At 43.3% G+C, this 20,115-nt stretch overlaps 1 protein-coding gene across 2 annotated transcripts in view; it reads right to left on the bottom strand.

Annotated features, from left to right (window-relative positions):
- Positions 1–13,752, bottom strand: part of mpp1 (MAGUK p55 scaffold protein 1) — a 72,638-nt gene extending 58,886 nt beyond the window's left edge. Inside the window, exons 1-2 of one of the 2 annotated variants that reach the window (XM_072270593.1) lie at positions 13,729–13,752; positions 10,266–10,343 (exon numbers count right to left, since the gene is read on the bottom strand). In XM_072270593.1, the coding sequence (XP_072126694.1) occupies positions 10,266–10,343; positions 13,729–13,737 (87 nt within the window). In that variant the 5' untranslated portion in view covers positions 13,738–13,752. Of the gene's footprint in view, positions 1–3; positions 390–10,265; positions 10,344–13,728 lie in introns of those variants that run through there. The other variant, XM_072270592.1, reaches the window with a different exon arrangement.
- Between the last annotated feature and the right edge of the window lie 6,363 nt (positions 13,753–20,115).

Here is a 20,115-nt window from a genome sequence, read left to right as displayed (position 1 = left end):
CACCTCAGGCTTGCCTTTGCTCTGCAGTAACTGCTCCAGATACAAATCGGACAGCGGTGTCCGGCAACTATTGATAGTCTCGAAGGCAGCGAAAGGTCCGAGGGGCTCGCTTTTGTTGGACTTCAGGGTCATGGTGATTAAGCTGCCCGTCTTCGTCGTTCGTTCTTTCAAAGGAATCCCCTGTTAAGGCTGGAGCAGCTTTGGACCCTGTTGAGATGTCAGGTTGGAGGGAGGAAAGAGAACCAGGCGTGTGGAGCTGGGAGATAAATCCCTTCCTGAAAACACAGGAGTCTAAAGTGCAGCTCAGATGATAGGCTGGAAGGAATGTGACAGGCACAATAAATCCTCAGTCACGCCTGATCCAGTCATGAGCATCTGTGAGTGATTTCCTCTTGGTCAGTGCAGTGTGACTGTGTGTGTGTGTGTGTGTGTGTGTGTGTGTGTGTGTGTGTGTGTGTGTGTGTGTGTGTGTTATGTGCACGCACGCTGGTAGTATTCTCCGGGTTGCGCCAACCTCCTGAATAGGAAGCGCTTTGTCGAAACAAGAACAGATTATGAATGTATATGAACCGAATATCGATAAAGCGTTGGGAGCACTGTCAGCATCAGAACATTGAAAAAGCAAGGTAACTGACATCTTCCAGGTAGTCTGCTTTTGTAAACGAACAGGCCACCTGAAAGACATTAAATTACAACTATCCCGGTAGGAGTACAAGTGTCATACTAGATCTGTAATAATAAGGTTATTAGAAGGATTTAATTAGCAGAAAATAAGGAGAGAGAAATGCACAAATGAGGAACTGTGATTGTTTTTACAAAACTAGAGTTCGTGTTGTTTTTCCAAAGCTCCCAATGCAGCACAAGGTCACTGACTTACGAGAGGTGGGCAATGGTGCTTCAAATCAAAAGCACATTGATATTCTGAGCAGGAACCCAAGTCAGGACAGTGAAATGGAAATTCCAGCAGGATGTACGATGGATGGATAATCAACTAGCACACATCTTGCCCCACAATGGACAGTGCATTTCAAACGAAGGTGTTGTTAGAGAGAGCGGAGCCAATGTTCGGATATATGGATGGTAGGGGTGTTTTATATCTGCGAACAACAACTAAAAAGACAGAACAGCATTAAAAGCAACTGCTCACAATGCTTAAGTCCCGCTTTGGCACACTTAAAGCAATGACTTATTTTTGGGCTGCTAAATGGCTAGAAGAATTTGTGATATTTCACAAATCACTAATGTAACTTAGGTGCTATCCAACCTAGATTGGCATTCTGGGAAATTGCAAGTTCTGCTATCTATCTATCTATCTATCTGTCTATCTATTTATTGATTGATTGATTGATTGATTGAGATTCTGTGTGGAGTCGTCCCTTCCGGCCCTTTGAGCCGCGCTATCCAGCAACCCCCGATTTAACCCTAGCCTAACCACAGGACAATTTACAATGACCAATGAACCTCCCAACTGGTGCGTTTTTGGACGGTGGAAGGAAAGCACATGGTCACAGGGAGAATGTACAAACTCCTAACAGGCAGCAGTGGGAATTGAACCCGGGTTGCCTGTACTGTAGAGCATTATGTTAATCACTATGCTCCATCTTGGGCATCTACCTCAGGGCATTGGGTCTCTGCTGCCCTCAGTACTCTTAGTACACGCCCAGTCCTGGGTTCTGTACACCTGTTCCAGCAAGCAGAGAGCTATGGCACGGAGAAGGTGGAAGCAGACAGCAGTGAGGATTGACAAGTGTGGTCCCAGGTCAGAGGTCAATGACTTAATTTTTCAGGTTAAAGACCTTTCCGATGACCTGGAGTGTTAACTCTTTTTCTCTTTCCACAGAAGCTGCCTGGCCTAATGTGTGCCTTCAACATTTTGTGTTTTAATCAGTTAGTGGTCTAGTTCCCCAACAGGAATCTGGTACAAGGCAACTCACAGAGCTGGAAGTAGCAGGAAATCAATGTGATTTTGGACAAGAGTTTTTGGAATATTCTCCTTCCCTTGGCCCCTGCAAGAAAGACTTGATACATTTTGAAAATCTTTTCCCTGCTTAGTTTTACTGAATGAACCCCCATCACGGTGGGTGGAGGGAGGTAGTGGTGGGGGGGGGCGGAGGTTGTTCAGTAGTTCATTACGATGTGGCCAAGGCTCCTAACAATATTATAAGGTCAAATCTGTGCCTACCAGTGAAGACCCCGTCTAAGTCAGGCAAACACCTTAAGACCTTCATTACGAGGGCAGTCATTGGAAGTGAAGTGGAAAGTGTGGTGATTTCACTATCTGAGGGGGAAAATAATGAACATTTCCCTTCATTTGTTAAGAGCAGACAAATGAGAGTGTCGCAAGAGAAAGCAGTAACTGTTCCTTTAATAAGGCCAAAGAGGTCAGCAGAAATAGAACTTTGCAAACTGCTAACCTAAACCAGATGAGTCACAGAAATATTTGGTGATGCAAGAATACCCAGAGCTAAGTCCTTGTATTGACTTCCATAAACTTATTGTAACATTGTTTGATACTCTAATGATACCAGAATGACAGCAGCTTATAGTGAAAAACAACTTGCCTATTTTTTTACAGAATGCTTAGAAACTCACCCTATCTTTATGGGGAAGGTTATTTAACTGAGGTAAAATCACAGGTTGGGGGTATATCAATATATTGGTGATTGAGTGGCTAGAGTTGGAATCCATTGAGTGAAAAGGAGAATTACAGTAAACAGTGCTTCTGTACGCACTTTGAAAACCAGCATGTTTCCAGGATCCAAGATCTGACACAGTTTTGCAAAACTGGAATGACCACTCCAGTGAAAGAGAACATGAAGAAAAAAATGTGCATTTTTGATAAACTTTACACAATCTGATGATGTCTCAATGTAGTTTAAGAAGCAGATATAGAGCACATTGCCCCTGTTTGCATCAATGGTGCTGAGGTGGAGACAACTGAGAGCTTTAAATTCCTAAATGTAAGTATCACCAATAGCTTGTCCTGGTGTAACCATACGGACACATGGCCAAGAAAGTATACCAATGCCTCTACTCCCTCAGAAGTTTAAGTAAGTTGTGTATGTCTCCACTGATCCTCACCGGTTTTTAACGGTGCACTATAGAAAGCATCCTATTTGGATGCACCTTGGCTTGGTAAGGTGACTACTCTGGTAGGTGATTACTTGGTAAGGTGACTACTCTGTCCAAGACCACAAGAAATTGTGGAGTTGTAGACACAGCTCAGCATATCACAAAAAACAATTCTTGAAAGCAGCCAACATAATTAAAGACCCTTAGACCCCTCCCACCCCAGACATTCTCTGTGCTCCCCACTTACATCAGGCAGAAAATACAAATGCTTAATAGCATGCACCACCAGACTCAAGGACAGCTTCTATCCCATTGTTATAACACTATTGACTGGACCATTTGTATGATAAGATGTATTCTTAACCTCAATCTACCTCATCATGGCCTGCACTGCATGTTCTCTGCAACTGTAAAATTATATTCTGCAGTTTAATATTGCATTTTACTTGCGCTACTTCACACCCAAATGAAGCTGTACCAGAGCTGTGTTCTGTCCTCACTCTTGTATGGGTTAGAGTGCTGGTGCATGACAGAGAAGGACCTTGCCCAGCTGTCATCATTCCACACCATGAGCCTCTGGAAGATCCTCTGTATTTTCTGGCCAAGAAAGATCTCCAACTAGGCCCTTCTCCTTCACGAGGACACGGCCACAATCATCATGAGGAAACATTGGAGACGGATTGGGCACGTGATGAGAAGAGAGGCCAACTCCATCATCATGACAGCACCTCATTGGACCTCAGAAGGGTGGAAGAACTGCAGGAGACCAAAGCCATCTTGGCGCCGTTCTGTAGAGGCAGAAATGAGGACCCTGAACCACACCTGGGGAACAATGGTGAAGATGGCCAAGGACAGACTGAGATGGAGGACTTACTTTGCTGCCCTAAACACCATCAGTATAATGGGCCGTGACTAAATACCCTGTACTACCTCAATGCACTCATGATCTGTATGGATGGCATGCTGAACAAAGTTTTCACTGAAACTCACTGTGTTACTATTGAAGACACGTTTGTAAAACATGGTTGATCACATCATACAATATTGTCCCAGGAGAGTGTTGTGCTGCTCTTCTACAAGAGGAATAAGGTAGACTGAGGGTATGTGGCACATGGCACTCACTTTACATGTAGCAGTCTGGCATACCCTGAGGTGGGTGCGACCCTTGGCATAATACTGCGGCAATAGAATGCAGCTATATTGTGTAACTTTACTGTTTACAAAGCAGTAGTCTATCTGAAATTGGGTCATCATGTGCAAATAAGTAACCACTAGCAATTTCTAAAAAAAATGGGAGGAACATATGTATCAGTTAAACTGTTCGCAAGATCTGCCTATAACAACAGAGAGAAATTGTATGTACATGCCTATTTTTGTTGCATTAAAACCAATGACCAAGAGGGATTTGGATGTACATTTGAAAAAAGAAGGGTATTAAGTGTCAAGCGAGCATGGAAGTGTGGAATTACAACAGATAGGAAATCACTGGGTCAAATACGACGTTATGATTGATCTCATTCCAGCTTGGTCCCGTAGAAACCCACTTGCTTCCTGAAGGAGGACAATGGTAAATCGGTTCCAATAGGAATGAGACTAATGTTGGTGAGGCAGATACCAGGAATGAAGGACTCCTGAGCAGCAAAGTAGTGTAACTCACCATGTCGTCACTGTCCAGATAAGCACCCAAAGAACACACACTGAAGTATTGTAATCATAACTCTACCTTTCACTCAAGAGGTATTCCAATATCGAGTTACTCATTTTCCTATTGTACAATAAATTGCAGGTAATTAAAGACCAGTTAGTTTAATCTTCTTCCTTAATGCTTTTTAACCTCTGTGTGATGTGCACATAAATGGTCCTTGAGCACCAGCTCTGACTGATCACCGCTGGTTTTATGATTACACATTTCCTGTTCTGGCTCACTGAACCTGTGGACATAGTTCCAAGTATTTACATACAAGAGAAAATCTGCAGACGCTGGAAACCCAAGCAATACACACAAAATGCTGGAGGAACTCAGCAGGCCAGGCAACACCTATGGGAAAAGAGTACAGTCAATGTTTTGGGCCAGGACTCTTGTGTGTGTTCCAAGTATTTATACATTTTTATGTGGTTCTTGAAAATACAAATGTACAAAGCAATGATACAATTACATCCAGCTTTGTATTAACGCAGGACCGGTGACATTTATGCAATGTACGTTATGAAACCAGGCCTCCAATCTACAATTTAGCTCCCATTGAATGGAATATCACAGGAAGAAAGACCATAATCTAAGCCTGAGTCTACCCAGAGACTGGATCAATAGGCAAAATGGTCTTCAATGATGACAGAAGACGAGAGAATATTGATGAAAATGAAGAGGAAGCAGAATCCACTAGCGAAGGCAGAATGTGTAGCCATTATCAAAGCAGCATGGTGGCACAGCTGATAACACAGTTACAGACAACTGGCTCCATTTCTGATCCTCAGTACACACTGTGTGGAGTTTGCAAGCTCCCATGTGTGACCATGTGACTTTACTCCCACATGCCAAATATGTGCTGAATGGTTGGTTAAATCATTACTGTAAAGTGTATCTAGTGTTGTTGATGGCAGGAAAATATGGGACCAGTGGGAATGTGAGATGAAAAATGGAATTAGTGTAGTTGTGAGTTTGATATGTTACTGCCATCCAGTTAAACACCCACTGAATGTGCTGTATGATTCCGATTCTATCATTTAGTTCTGGCTACATATAGTCAATCATCTGCCAAATACCCAAATAGTGACATTATTTATTCAATGGAAACATTACACATCTCTGAAAACCCACGACCACATGAGAGAGGCGATTCAGCTGCAGGAATGAGGCATTCTGTGCACCAGGAGGCAGTATGTAGTGCATAATGGCAGGCGAGTTTGCAAAGCTGTCATACGCTGGATAGGGTTTAGGGAGCCTTACTTCCCAGTGGTAATTTTGGAAAATTACAGGAAATGTACAGCTTTCACTGATGAAGTAAAGTGGAGGTCAGCACTTCTGCCGTGTTTGTTCAGTCTTCAACCATCCTGCAGTGCAGCAGACCCATTTGGTTAATGATTACATTAATTTAATTAATCAAATGGCCACATCACACAGTAGAGTGATCTGAGAAGCAACAAACATACAGTAAAAGTGCTGATACCTCATCCACATGCTCACAACACAGGAAGGACAACAACCCCTTATGAGACCTGCCTGTTCTTCACTGCAAAGCCAAATCACTTGGCTCACAATACTCTCAGTTATCTTCCACTCAGCAAGTAAAGAGGCTGTGACGCATCAGAGAGCCAAGTAGCAAACATTTTCATCACAGCTTATTCCCATTATTGAATTAATAAACAGGTCTTGTCACACTAAAATTAATGTAATTTTGGCATTATCTAAGTGGGTGGGGAGTAGTAACGTGACATCAGAATGGTGCTGTGGTAGGCTATTTCATATTGTATCATATAAGGAAGAGTGTGACCTTCAAGGACTTTCCTTGTCTCAAGGAATTAAAGATTCACCTGCTGAATCCTGCAGGGGGCAAACTAGCAGAATAGTTCTGTGGATCAAAAAGAGGAGGTGTTTCATTATCACTGAAAAATTCCAGTAACTGGGGCTAGAAGAGAAGTTTGTTTGACCTGGGCAGTAGGAGTTGCAATCTTCTTGGACAAATTCAATGTGTGTTTCAACCATAGACAGGGACAGCAGCTCGTTCCTAGAAATTCATTCCTGATCAATAGTCAACTGACCCAACTGTTGAAAGCAGAATAGAGTTTTTTTCGGCTGCTATTTGCTTTGTGTTTAATGCTACCATCAGGGATTGAATTTTTAGGCAGCCTTCTTTAAACCTAGTTTTCAAAATAAGTAGCAGCCCTGTGGTTCTTCCCAGCCTTGAAACAGACATACTTAAATGGTCAACATTAGGGATTTTAAATAGAGATATTCTGGAGCGGTGTTTCAGGCTGAGGTGACATATAACACCCCACCCCCTCCACCCCCGCCGCCATATTCATATCGTGCTTGATCTTTGCTCTGCCCTTTGGAAAGCACAAATGTGGAGCCAAAGAACATAACAGGAAGAGCAGTAAGAATGAAAGTTTTAGGGGTGGAGGGGAGACTGCTGAACTGATTGGATTCACTTTCAGATTTATTTGTTTATCTCATGTGTATCGAAACAGAGTGAAATGTGTCAATTAGGGAGGTCATGGCATTACTTAGTGAGGATATGCTGGGAGGAATGTCCAGTGAGACTATTCAGGTAGAACATAGAAATAAGAAATGGGTGCTTTTAGAGTATATTGTATGTCCTCACTGGTCAGTAAGAATTAGAGAGGCAAATATGTAGGGAGGTCCCAGATAGATGAGGTAGTTTGCAAAGTTAGTTGACTTTAACATCCCTAATATTGATTTGGACTGCCAGAATTTAGGGGATTAATTGGTGTAGTTGGAATAAAAGGCAAGACTGACAGGATTAGGGAACCCTGGCAATGAGGAATATTGAGGTGCTGGTCAGGAAAATGAAAATGAAATATGTCAGATACAGGCAACTGGGATCAAGCGAGTCATTTGAGGAGTGTAAAGGATGTAGAAGTACTATTAAGAAGGACATTGGGAGAGCAAAAAGAGGACATGAGGTTTCCTTGGCAGATCAGGGAAGTCTTTGATCATTTTCATGTGGAGAAGGCTTCAATGAATACTCATCAGCAGTTACTGTGGATAAGGACACAGAAACTAATGAGTTCAGGGAAGAGATAGTGTTATTCTGAAGCATGTCAATATTTTTAAATAAGTGGAGTTGGTGGCTTTGAGGTACATAAAGGTGGGGAAGTCCCCAGGCTCTATATGACATTTTGGGAAGCAAGGAAAGAAATTGCTGTGGCACTGGTAGAATAGCTGCAGTTGAGTACCAGAAGACTGAAAGATGGCTAATGTTGTGTCTTTATTTAAGAAGACTGCAAAGACAAGACAGGGAACCACAGGTTGGCGAGCTTTACATCTCTGATGGAAAAGTCACTGGATAGGGCTCTGAGATAGGGGATTTATTTGCATTTGGAACAGCAAATTCCAAAAGGACTGATTGACAATATTCAGCATGGCTTTGAGTGTGGGAAATCATGTCTCATGAACCTGACTGAGGTTTTGGAAGTGATGACCAAATGATTGACAAGGGAAGGGTGGTTGATGCTGCCTACGTGAACTTTAGCAAAGTCTTTGACAAGGTCCTGCACGGTAGGCTGGTTTGGAAAGTTAGTACACATAAGAACTAAGCTGAGCTAGCCAACTGATTACAACAATGGCTTTGTGGAAAGAGGCAGTGTTGAAGCATTGCATTTCAGATTGGAGTGCTGCGGGGATCAGTGATCTCTGCCCTGCTTTTTGTCATAGAAACATAGAAACATAGAAAATAGGTGCAGGAGTAGGCCATTCGGCCCTTCGAGCCTGCACCGCCATTTATTATGATCATGGCTGATCATCCAACTCAGAACACCGCCCCAGCCTTCCCTCCATACCCCCTGACCCCCATAGCCACAAGGGCCATATCTAACTCCCTCTTAAATATAGCCAATGAACTGGCCTCAACTGTTTCCTGTGGCAGAGAATTCCACAGATTCACCACTCTCTGTGTGAAGAAGTTTTTCCTAATCTCGGTCCTAAAAGGCTTCCCCTCTATCCTCAAACTGTGACCCCTCGTTCTGGACTTCCCCAACATCGGGAACAATCTTCCTGCATCTAGCCTGTCCAATCCCTTTAGGATCTTATATGTTTCAATCAGATCCCCCCTCAATCTTCTAAATTCCAACGAGTACAAGCCCAGTTCATCCAGTCTTTCTTCATATGAAAGTCCTGCCATCCCAGGAATCAATCTGGTGAACCTTCTCTGTACTCCCTCTATGGCAAGGATGTCTTTCCTCAGATTAGGGGACCAAAACTGCACACAATACTCCAGGTGTGGTCTCACCAAGGCCTTGTACAACTGCAGTAGTACCTCCCTGCTCCTGTACTCAAATCCTCTCGCTATAAATGCCAGCATACCATTCGTCTTTTTCACCGCCTGCTGTACCTGCATGCCCACTTTCAATGACTGGTGTATAATGACACCCAGGTCTCGTTGCACCTCCCCTTTTCCTAATCGGCCACCATTCAGATAATAATCTGTTTTCCTATTTTTGCCACCAAAGTGGATAACTTCACATTTATCCACATTAAATTGCATCTGCCATGAATTTGCCCACTCACCCAACCTATCCAAGTCACCCTGCATCCTCTTAGCATCCTCCTCACAGCTAACGCTGCCACCCAGCTTCGTGTCATCCGCAAACTTGGAGATGCTGCATTTAATTCCCTCATCCAAGTCATTAATATATATTGTAAACAACTGGGGTCCCAGCACTGAGCCTTGCGGTACCCCACTAGTCACCGCCTGCCATTCTGAAAAGGTCCCGTTTATTCCCACTCTTTGCTTCCTGTCTGCTAACCAACTCTCCACCCACACCAATACCTTACCCCCAATACCGTGTGCTTTAAGTTTGCACACTAATCTCCTGTGTGGGACCTTGTCAAAAGCCTTCTGAAAATCCAAATATACCACATCCACTGGTTCTCTCCTATCCACTCTACTAGTTACATCCTCAAAAAATTCTATGAGATTCGTCAGACATGATTTTCCTTTCACAAATCCATGCTGACTTTGTCCGATCATTTCACCGCTTTCCAAATGTGCTGTTATCACATCCTTGATAACTGACTCCAGCAGTTTCCCCACCACCGACGTTAGGCTAACCGGTCTATAATTCCCCGGTTTCTCTCTCCCTCCTTTTTTAAAAAGTGGAGTTACATTAGCCACCCTCCAATCCTCAGGAACTAGTCCAGAATCTAACGAGTTTTGAAAAATTATCACTAATGCATCCACTATTTCTACATATACATATATTAATGATTTATTGATAAAATTGTTGCTAAAATGATCAGTGAGATCACAGGTGATAAAAAATTATTGGTCTCATGGAATTGTGAACTTGAAGAAGATTGTTTAAGGTTGCAACAGGATTTTGAACAACTCGGAAAATGTGAAGTGATGTGTTTTGGGCAGTTAAATCAAGACATGATGCACAGGATAGAAAATGGAAAGGCCCTTGGGAGTGTTTTTGAAAAGAGAAACTTAGGGGTACAAGTCAGTAGTTACCTGAAAGTGGAGACATGATTCGGCAGGGTGGTGAAAAAGGCATATAGCATGCTTTCCTTCATCAGCTGTGGCACTGAGCTGAGAACAAAAATTGGGACATCATGTTACAGTTGTACCAAATGTTGAGCAGACCACACTTGGAGACATGAATACAGTTCTTGCCAGCACACTATAGGATGAATTAAACTTGAGGGAATCCAGAAATAATTCACAAAAATGTTGTCTGTGTCAGAGGGCAGGAGCTTCTATGAATTATAAGGAGGCTGGGCTGGTTTCTGTGTAGTGAAGGAGGCTGAGAGATGACATTGCAGAAGTTCATAAATTCACAATGAGGATAGGTTGGATAGACAGCAGAAGACTTCTTCCCATGGTAATAGAGTTTAAAATGAGAGGGCATTGCTTTAAGAGAGTGGATAGATTTTGAATGTTTTTCACCCAGTGATGGGTGTAGTGTCAGAGGAAGTGGTAGAGGTAAATATAGTTACATTTAAAAGATGTGTGCACAGGTACATGGATAGGAAATGGTTAAAAGGATATAGGTCAAACACATGCAAGTAGGACTATCGCAGTTGGATGTAAGTGGTTATGCTTCTGGGAGATGCATAAAGACGCCAGTTTTTTAACCAACATGTTTGGAATGGCTGGCTGCTAATTTTGGATTATTCAGATTACCCCTAGACTGGCATTGCAGTTTGTAGCTTTCTGGTTTATTTTTTACAGCTTTACTTGTCCACCACTCTGTACTTCATCCTCATTGGAGAGCTTTCCAGCAGCAGGGAATGCCCGAACAGCAGATAACAAACCTATGAATAACTGATTTCCACCCAACACTCACAACACGCTGGAGGAACTCAGCAGGTCGGACAGCATCCGTGGAAAAGATCGGTCGACGTTTCGGGCCGGAACCCTTTGTCAGGACGCTACTTTCTGGATAATAGACCTCACCAGTTCCCACCACCACTACCCTCCTCCGGTTGGCGGAACTGGTTCTCACACTCAATAACTTCTCTTTTGGCTCTTCCCACTTTCTTCAGACTAAGGGTGTAGCTATGGGAACTCGCATGGGCCCTAGCTATGCCTGCCTCATCGTTGGTTATGTGGAACAGTCTGTGCTCCAAACATATTCTGGTACTGCTCTCTAACTTTTCCTTCGGTACATTGACGACTACATTGGTGCTGCTTCCTGCACCCATGCTGAGCTCATCAATTTTATCGACTTTACTTCTAACTTCCACCCAGCCCTCAAATTCACTTGGTCTATCTTGGACACTTCTCTCCCCTTTCTCAATCTCTTGGTCTCCATCTCTGGAGACAGACTGTCCACTGACATCTTCTACAAGCCCACTGACTCTCATAACTACCTCGACTATACCTCTTCCCACCCCGCCACATGCAAAAATGCCATTCCCTATTCCCAGTTCCTCTGTCTCCGCCACATCTGCACCCAGGATGAGGCTTTCCGTTCCAGGACATCTCCAATGTCCTCTTTCTTTAAGGATCGTGGTTTCCCTTCTGCTGTCATCAATGATGCCCTCACCCGCATCTCCTCCATTTCCTGCACTTCGGCCCTCACCCCATCCTCCCGTCACCACAACAGGAACAGAGTTCCCCTTGTCCTCACCTACCACCCCACCAGCCTCCGGATCCAGCACATTATCCTCCGCAACTTCCGCCACCTTCAACAGGATCCCACCACTAAGCACATCTTTCCCTCTCCACCCCTCTCCGCTTTCCGCAGGGATCAGTCCCTCCGCAACTCCCTGGTCCACACATCCCTCCTCACTGGTCTCCCACCTGGCACTTATCCCTGTAAGCGTAAGTGCTACACCTGTCCCTACACCTCTTCTCTTGCCACCATTCAGGGCCCCAAACAGTCCTTCCAAGTGAGGCAACACTTCACGTGAGTCTGTTGGGGTCATCTATTGCATCCGGTGCTCCTGGTGGGGCCTCCTCTACATCAGTGAAACCCGACGCAGATTGGGGGGCCACTTCGCCGAGCACCTCCATTCTGTCTGCCAAAACAGACAGGATCTCCCAGTAGCCACCCACTTCAACTCTGTTTCCCACTCCCATTCGGATATGTCCATACATGGCCTCCTCTACTGTCATGATGAGGTTAAACTCAGGTTGGAGGAGCAACACCTCATATACCGTCTAGGTAGTCTCCAGCCCCTTGGTATGAACATAGAATTCTCCAACTTCCAGTAATTCCCTCCCCCTATCCCTATGTCACTCTGCCCCCTCCCCCAGCTGCCTATCATCTCCCTCATGGTTCCACCTCCTTCTACTACCCATTGTTTTCCCTTATTCCTTCTTCACCTTTCCTGCCTATCACCTCCCTGCCTCTCCTCCCCCACCTCTTTATCTTTCCCCTTACTGGTTTTTCACCTGGAACCTACCAGCCTTCTCCTTCCCACCCTCTCCCCACCTTCTTTATAGGGCCTCTGTCCCTTCCCTCTTCAGTCCTGACGAAGGGTTCCGGCCTGAAATGTCGACCAATCTTTTCCACGGATGCCGCCTGACCTGCTGAGTTCCTCCAGCGCATTGTGAGTGTTGCTTTGACCCCAGCATCTGCAGATTATTTTGTGTTCATTTCCACCCGCCTATACGGCATCACTTCTTACTTTCCTTCAGGACGGCAAAATCTGCTTGATGCACTATCAATTACTCCAAAAGACTGGAAGAAGAGTAAATACTGAAAGGCTTTTATTAACAGTAAAATGGGCCCACGTCCATGCTGAATGTCTGTCCTGGACTGAGGGAGGAGCAGTGACACAATCGCCTTTATTCAGGGGTCTGTGGGAGGAGCCACCGGAGCTGTCAGCAGAGGGGTGTGTCCAGACAGGTAACCCAGTTACAACATATATACGTGGTTTACCACACTGCTGTTCTACGTACAAGGACTCTGCAGCAGCACAGCGCCCCTGAGCAACACCTTGGGAGCAATTTTCTCAGAAAGGTAACAATTGCAAAAGCATAAATTTGATAAGTTTAAATAAGGAATTCACCTTCACAATGTCTCCACCATCAGTGATAACAACATCTTGCATTACTTGGCTTTAAGCCAAATTTTAAGATTGGTAACCAAAAATATCCAGTAGGATTCATAAGGAACAACGAAATGGATAAAGAGGTAAAGTGGCAGGGGGTACAAGGATGGAATTTCAGAGCATTGGGCCTCGGCAGTCAAAGACATGGCTGCCAGCGTTGGAATGATTAAAACTGAAGATGCACTACAGGCCAGGACTGGAGGACTACAAGTAATTCAGAGGGTTGTAGGGCTGGGGGAGACTGCCACGCTTGAGAGAAGCGAGGCTACAGAAAGCAGGGATGAGAATTTTATAATTAATATATTGTCGGATTGAGGGGTAGGTCAGCAAACTTAGAGGTGAGTGCTTATAAGGGAGAAAATCTACAAACAAGGGAAGCGGCATTATTGACAGAGTAAAAAATCGTTACTTACATGAAACATATTAATTTGGATAATTGTGTACAAAATGTAGCCCAGAGCCGCTCTGTAACCTGCAGCTTAGAAACTATACAGCATCTCCTTTAAGAAGGCTAATGATCCAGGAACGAAATTACCTGTCCGTCCCTCTCCCCAGAGTGCTCCCAATGCGGCATCCCAGTCCACAGAACACTCTGCAAGGGGAAACGGGACAGGACAAGGTGGGGGCGGGGTGGGGGGGGGGAGGTCAGATAAATTATTCGCGCTAACAAAAAAAAACTACTGAAAACTGAGACACAGCAAGCCAGCAGCTCGCTGCTGCCTGTGATCGTAAACAAGCTTTCTTCCTGGGAGCAGCTGAGTCAGCGCCACACATGATCAGGCAGCACAGCATTGCACCAAGTCTCAGCTCCTGTCATTACCGCGGCTCTGAAGGGAAGACTGCTATCAGGCCTAAACCAATAACCAACAGATTAACAAACACTCATGCAGATTTAACCCTTTTATTGAGAGGGTCTGCACGGCATAGTCTGATCGTCAGTATCTTACCATAATGTTAATTATAGTTTGTTAATTATAGTTTATTAATTATAGTCATGCTAGTTGTGTTAACAGAAATTTGGCACAGTCAGTGGCTCTGAGCTAACCAGACCAGCCCTTGTGTGCTGAGAATTCTGTTTTGAGGACAGTGAGGGACAGGCAATCAGACACCAGCTTTGCCAGTGCGGTACATGACCTATGGTCTGATTTAATACTACACTTCTGTTTCACTTCAAGTACCTATTTTTAAATTTTATATCAAAATAAAACCCATAAAAAATAAAAAGAAACATGAATAAACCAGCAATGCCTTTTTCATTCTTACATTCATGGTTTAAACAGTGTTCTGCGGCATTCTTAAAACCAGAGTTGTCACTCATGTGGACTCCTGAGGTGATACACTACTACAAAAATGAGGAGCTTCCTCAGCTAACCCTGCCCCTCCCTATCCAGTAGTCGAAAAAGCATACACTGTACTGCTGCCCTTCCCCACTGAGCCCTTGTGTGGCTGCAAGCAATCTTCAGTGCCTCCCTCAGCATGTACTGCTGTAGCCCGGAATGTGCCAGTCGGCAGAATTCCTCTGTGGGCTAGGATCTTGATTTTAAAAGTAAAATAACAAGGAGACAGTTGAATTTTCAACAGACTCACTGGCACGGAAGTAACCTTGGCCAGCACTTTCCCAGCTCCAAACCTTCATACTGCATTTTACGGAGACATTATGAACCACAGACCCGGTGTAGAGAGACATCACCTCCTCCCCTTTCAGAAACGCAAGCTCTTCACCTCCACCACTCTTCCTTGCACATGCCAATTCACTTTGACACTGTGTTGCCCTCCAATCCACAAAACTGGGACTTCCTCCAATTCTGAGCACCTGCTGATAATCTTTACTTGCCCAGCTGCTTCACAGTATCCCACCTTCAACAGCACATTGTAACCGCCTCTCTAAATTTATTTCAGTTAATTTGGGTAACTTCTTCCTCTCCTTGGCTTCTCTCCTCAACCTCTGTTGGTTAACATTAATTTACCACTTTGCACCTTATTTTTCTTTACTCTTAATTTTCCTTCTTACTCTTCTTTCCTTCGATCCATTTTAACTCCCATTCTTCCTGCCCTTCCCCTTTCTCCGCTCACATCTCCCTTCAATTCACCTTTGTCATGCAAACACTCTTTTCGTTTTTCAAGCAGTCCCCAACTCCCATTCTAAATTTAGACACCATCCCAACCCCATTCTTCTGTCTATTTCAGTTTTCTGAATTCTGATCCCCCTTTCTCCCCTCACCACAGCCTCATGCCACATCTGTGAGTAGAACACTTCAGTGATGAAGTTAGTTAATCAGCAACCCAATCATTTTGAGTTCAAAGTCCACAGGATATCTTTCCAATTGAATCAAAAACCTTCTGTGGAGTGTCAACATAAAAAAGTCGATGTTAATCAATGAATACATGCTGGTTTCCCTATCAGATCTGTGTGTGATCTGGCTGATATTAAACGTCTGCCCTCATGATGTGACTCATCACTGGAGCTTGCAGAAAATGTAGACTCTTTTCTAGAAACAACAATATTTGAGATATTTAGACTAGGTGTCCAAAATTTCTAGACATTATTTACAAGCATTGAACTGCCTTTTCAAAACCAGTTGCTGATTATATGACCGCACTGCTCCATTTACTGCTATCACTTCTGGCAAGACCTGATAATGTTTCTATTGGGTATCATGACTTTTCACTTACAAAAGAAACTCCGTCTTGTCTTTCAGCAATGGTTAATATCCTACTGTTCACAGATGGTCAATTATGCACCATGAAAAATGATGGATTTAAATAAAGTAAAGGCATTGCTCATCTTGCATAACAGAGAAGTGACCTGAATGAACCAAGCTATGAATTTCAACTTCTAATTAAATGACAATAATGGGGCTGATTAGATGGTTTACTTCAATAACCTCAACTTTAACAGAAGAGAGAGGGGTAAAAGATTAAATTAAAGATCAATTTTGAGACCCTTTGCTCCTAATCATTGGTCTCTGCTGGGACAGCACAGCAGCATGGTCAGTGAAGCTTGTTTTCTGGTTAGAATCCTGGCCTGCTGTGTTGTCTGCATGGAATTTGCACTTTTTGCCTATAACCGCTTAGGTTTCTGCACAGGTTTTTTTCTCACATTCTAAAAATGTATGGGATGATAGATAAATTAGTTACTGTAACCTGGCCAGGGTGTGTAGGTGAGAGGTAGAATATGGGAACAATAAAATGGATTAGTATAAGATTACAGTAGATGGTGGATGGTCTGCACAGACTCAGAGACCCAAAGGACTTGTCTTTGTGCCGTACCTCTGTGACTCTATGAAACGTGAGTTCTTGTAGATGACAGGTAAGGTTCCCATCACTTTCAGTTGTCACTTCTGCTCTAGTTTAATAATCTTCAGGAATTGTTTAGAGTCACCTTCATTCCAGATTCCAGCCCCTGGAGAGTAACAACGCAAAGTAGGGCAGCAGCATCAGAAGAGTAAAGAAAGTAACAGTAGTTTGCAGAACATGGCTTAAACCCAAGGGAAATAGACTCTTGATTGGACAAGCTCTCAAAAGCAGATGGAGAGAAGATCAGACTAACATTAGAGCAGGCTATGGGAGCAAAGTGATGGATAATTATGTTCAGCCTCAGCTGCAGCTTGGTTGCCTGTTCCATTAATTCATATTAAGTTGTGAAGTGGAAGCAATAATTTCCTGTTGGACTTCTATCAGAATTTATATCATTTTATTGCAGTGCTAATGAAGAGGCTGGCACTGACTGAGTTAGGATGGATCAATGTGCATTTTTGGATGTTTTCAATACTTAAATGTAAATTGCAAATGTTCGTTTGTTCATTTTAGGATTTCCCTAGAATACAAGCATGAAATTTAATTTAGCAAGGAATAATATCCTATTATGTTTGAAGCCCAACCTAACTTATTGCCATATCCAGCACATTATTTTCCATAACTTCAGCCATCTTCAGTGGAATCCTACCATGAAGTATATCTTTCCCTAACCCTCTCTGCTTCTGGTAGGGATCAATCTCTACATTCCACATTCACAGCTCAGTGTCCAACACCATCACTGCCTTAGTAATAATAAACAAACTTCAAAACCGGGGCCTCTGTACCTCCCTCTGCAACTGGATTCTTGACTTCCTCATTGGGAGACCACAGTCAGTGCGGATCAGAAATAACATCTCAGCCTCACTGATAATCAACGCTGGCGCAAAGCAAGGATGTGTGCCTGGTCCACTGCTTTACTCTCTCTTCACCCATGACTGTGTGACAAAGCACAGCTCAAATGCCATCTATAGATTCAGAGAAGAGGGACAGGAGCCTGATGACACACACTCAATGTTTTAGGAACAGCTCTGACCCCTCTGCCAACAGATTTCTGAACAGGTAATGAACCAACCCATGAGGATTGGGAAGCTTTTAAAAACTTTCAGAAGAAAACTAAGAAGGTTATTAGGAAGGAAAAGATGAATTATGAAAGGAAGCTGGCGACTAATATCAAGGAAGATACCAAAAGCTTTTTTAAGTATATAAAGGATAAAAGAGAGTTGAGGATAGATATAGGACCAATAGAAAATGACATTGGAGATATTGTAATGAGAGACGTAGAGATGGCAGAGGAACTGAATGCATATTTTGCATCAGTCTTCACAGTGGAAGACATGTGCAGTATACCGGACATTCAAGAGTGTCAGGGAAGTGAAGTATGTGTAGTGAAAATTATGACTAAGAAGGTGCTCAGGAAGCTTAAAGGTCTGAAGGTGCATAAATCTCCTGGACCTGATGGAATGCACCCTTGGGTTCTGAAGGAAGTAGCTGAAGGGACTGCAGAGGCATTAACAATGATCTTTCAGGAATCGACAGATTCTGGCATTGTACCGGATGACTGGAAAATTACAAATGTTACTCTGCTACTTAAAAAGAGTGGGAGGCAGCAGAAAGGAAACTATAGGCCTGTTAACCTGACATTGGTGGTTGGGAAGTTTTTGGAATTGATTGTTAGACATGAAATTACGGAGTACCTGGAGGCACATGACAAGACAGGCCAAAGCTAGTATGGTTTCCTGAAAGAAAAATCCTGCCTGACTAACCTACTGCAATTTTTTGAGGAAATTACAAGCAGGGTAGACAAAGGAGATGCAATAGATGTGGTGTACTTGGATTTTCAGAAGGGCTTTGAAAAGGTGCCACACATGAGGCTGCTTAGCAAGATAAGAGCTCATGGAATTACAGGGGAGTTACTAGCATGGGTGGAGCATTGGCTGTTCGGCAGAAAACAGAGAGTGGGAATAAAGGGATCCGATTCTGGCTGGCTGCCGGTTACCAATGAAGTTCCACAGGGGTTGTTGGGACCGCTGTTTTTTACGATGTATGTCAATGATTTGGACTATGGGATTAATGGATTTGTTGCTAAATTTGCCAATGATACAAAGATAGGTGGTGGAGCGGGTAGTGTTGAGGAACCAGTGATGGGGTGAAGGGGTAAGTAAATAGGGGTATAGACTAAGAACAATGATTAATTAATGATCAATCACCTTGTGGGCGCCTTAGCTTACTGTTTTGGACAGTCAAAAAGAAGCTTTACCCAGCAACCAGTGGCGTACTAGTCATTGTTCTCTAAAGATAGGCAAAGGCTCAAATAAGGAACTATCTGACCTTTCAAAAGCAGTTCAAGGTATAGCTAGATATGGGAAGTATAGTGTAGAGGCTAGAATGTTCTGGAGTAAAGGGGAAGGGTCCGAATGAGGAACTGATGGGCTAGCTTTGGCTTAAAATAATTATAACTAACTGACCAATGATTATTTTACATCTAATTGTATCTTAGCATGTGATTGAAATGATTCTAATATTATCTAAACTTGTAATCGTAAGATTTCCTGCTACCTGATCAATGTTATAAATTGTGGAGAATTGTGTAACTCAGGGGCAGTGTCTGGACTGACTCTTCTGGGAGATCAGACTGTAACTTCCCCCATAGCATGCTATGAGTAAAGAATAAAGGTTTGAAAAAGAATTACGTGTGTTAGTGTTTTTGTGGTACCTTTGTCTTTGCAAGGGTCAGTCCAGTACGACACAGAGAGCCTGCAGAAAGGCTTAGGTAGTTTAGGGGAATGGGCAAAGAAGTGGCAAATGAAATATAATGTTGGAAAGTGTATGGTCATGCACTTTGGTGGAAGAAATAAATGAGCAGACTATTATTTAGATGGGGAGAGAATCCAAAATGCAGAGATGCAAAAGAGTCTTGGGAGTCATTGTGCAAGATACCCTAAAGGTTAACCACCAGGTTGAGTTGGTGGTGAAGAAGGTGAATGCAATGTTGTCATTCATTTTAAAAGGTATAGAATATAAGAGCAGGGATGTGATGTTGAGGCTCTATAAGGCTCTCGTGAGACCACACTTGGAATATTGTGTGCAGTTTTGGGCTCTTTATTTTAGAAAGAATATACTGACTTCGGGAAGGATTCAGAGAAGATTCACGACAATGGTTCCAGAAATAAAAGGGTTACCATATGAGAAACATCTGGCAGCTCTTGGGCTGTATTCCCTGGAGTTCAGGAGAATGAGAGTGGATCTCATAGAAACATTTCGAATGTTAAAAGGCCTGAACCGATTAGATATGTCAAAGTTATTTCCCATGGTAGGGGAATCTAGGACAAGACAACATGACTTCAGAATTGAAGACATCCATTTAGAACAGAGATGTGGAGAAATTACTTTAGTTACAGAGTGGTAAATCTGTGGAATTTGTTGCCACAAGCAGCTGTGGAGGCCAAGTCATTGGGTCTATTTAAGGCAGAGATAGATAGGTTCTTGATTAGCCAGGGCATCGA

Source organism: Mobula birostris, chromosome 10, assembly GCF_030028105.1.
Source record: "Mobula birostris isolate sMobBir1 chromosome 10, sMobBir1.hap1, whole genome shotgun sequence".
NCBI lineage: Eukaryota > Metazoa > Chordata > Chondrichthyes > Myliobatiformes > Myliobatidae > Mobula > Mobula birostris.
This window is presented reverse-complemented; position numbering and strand designations above follow the sequence as displayed.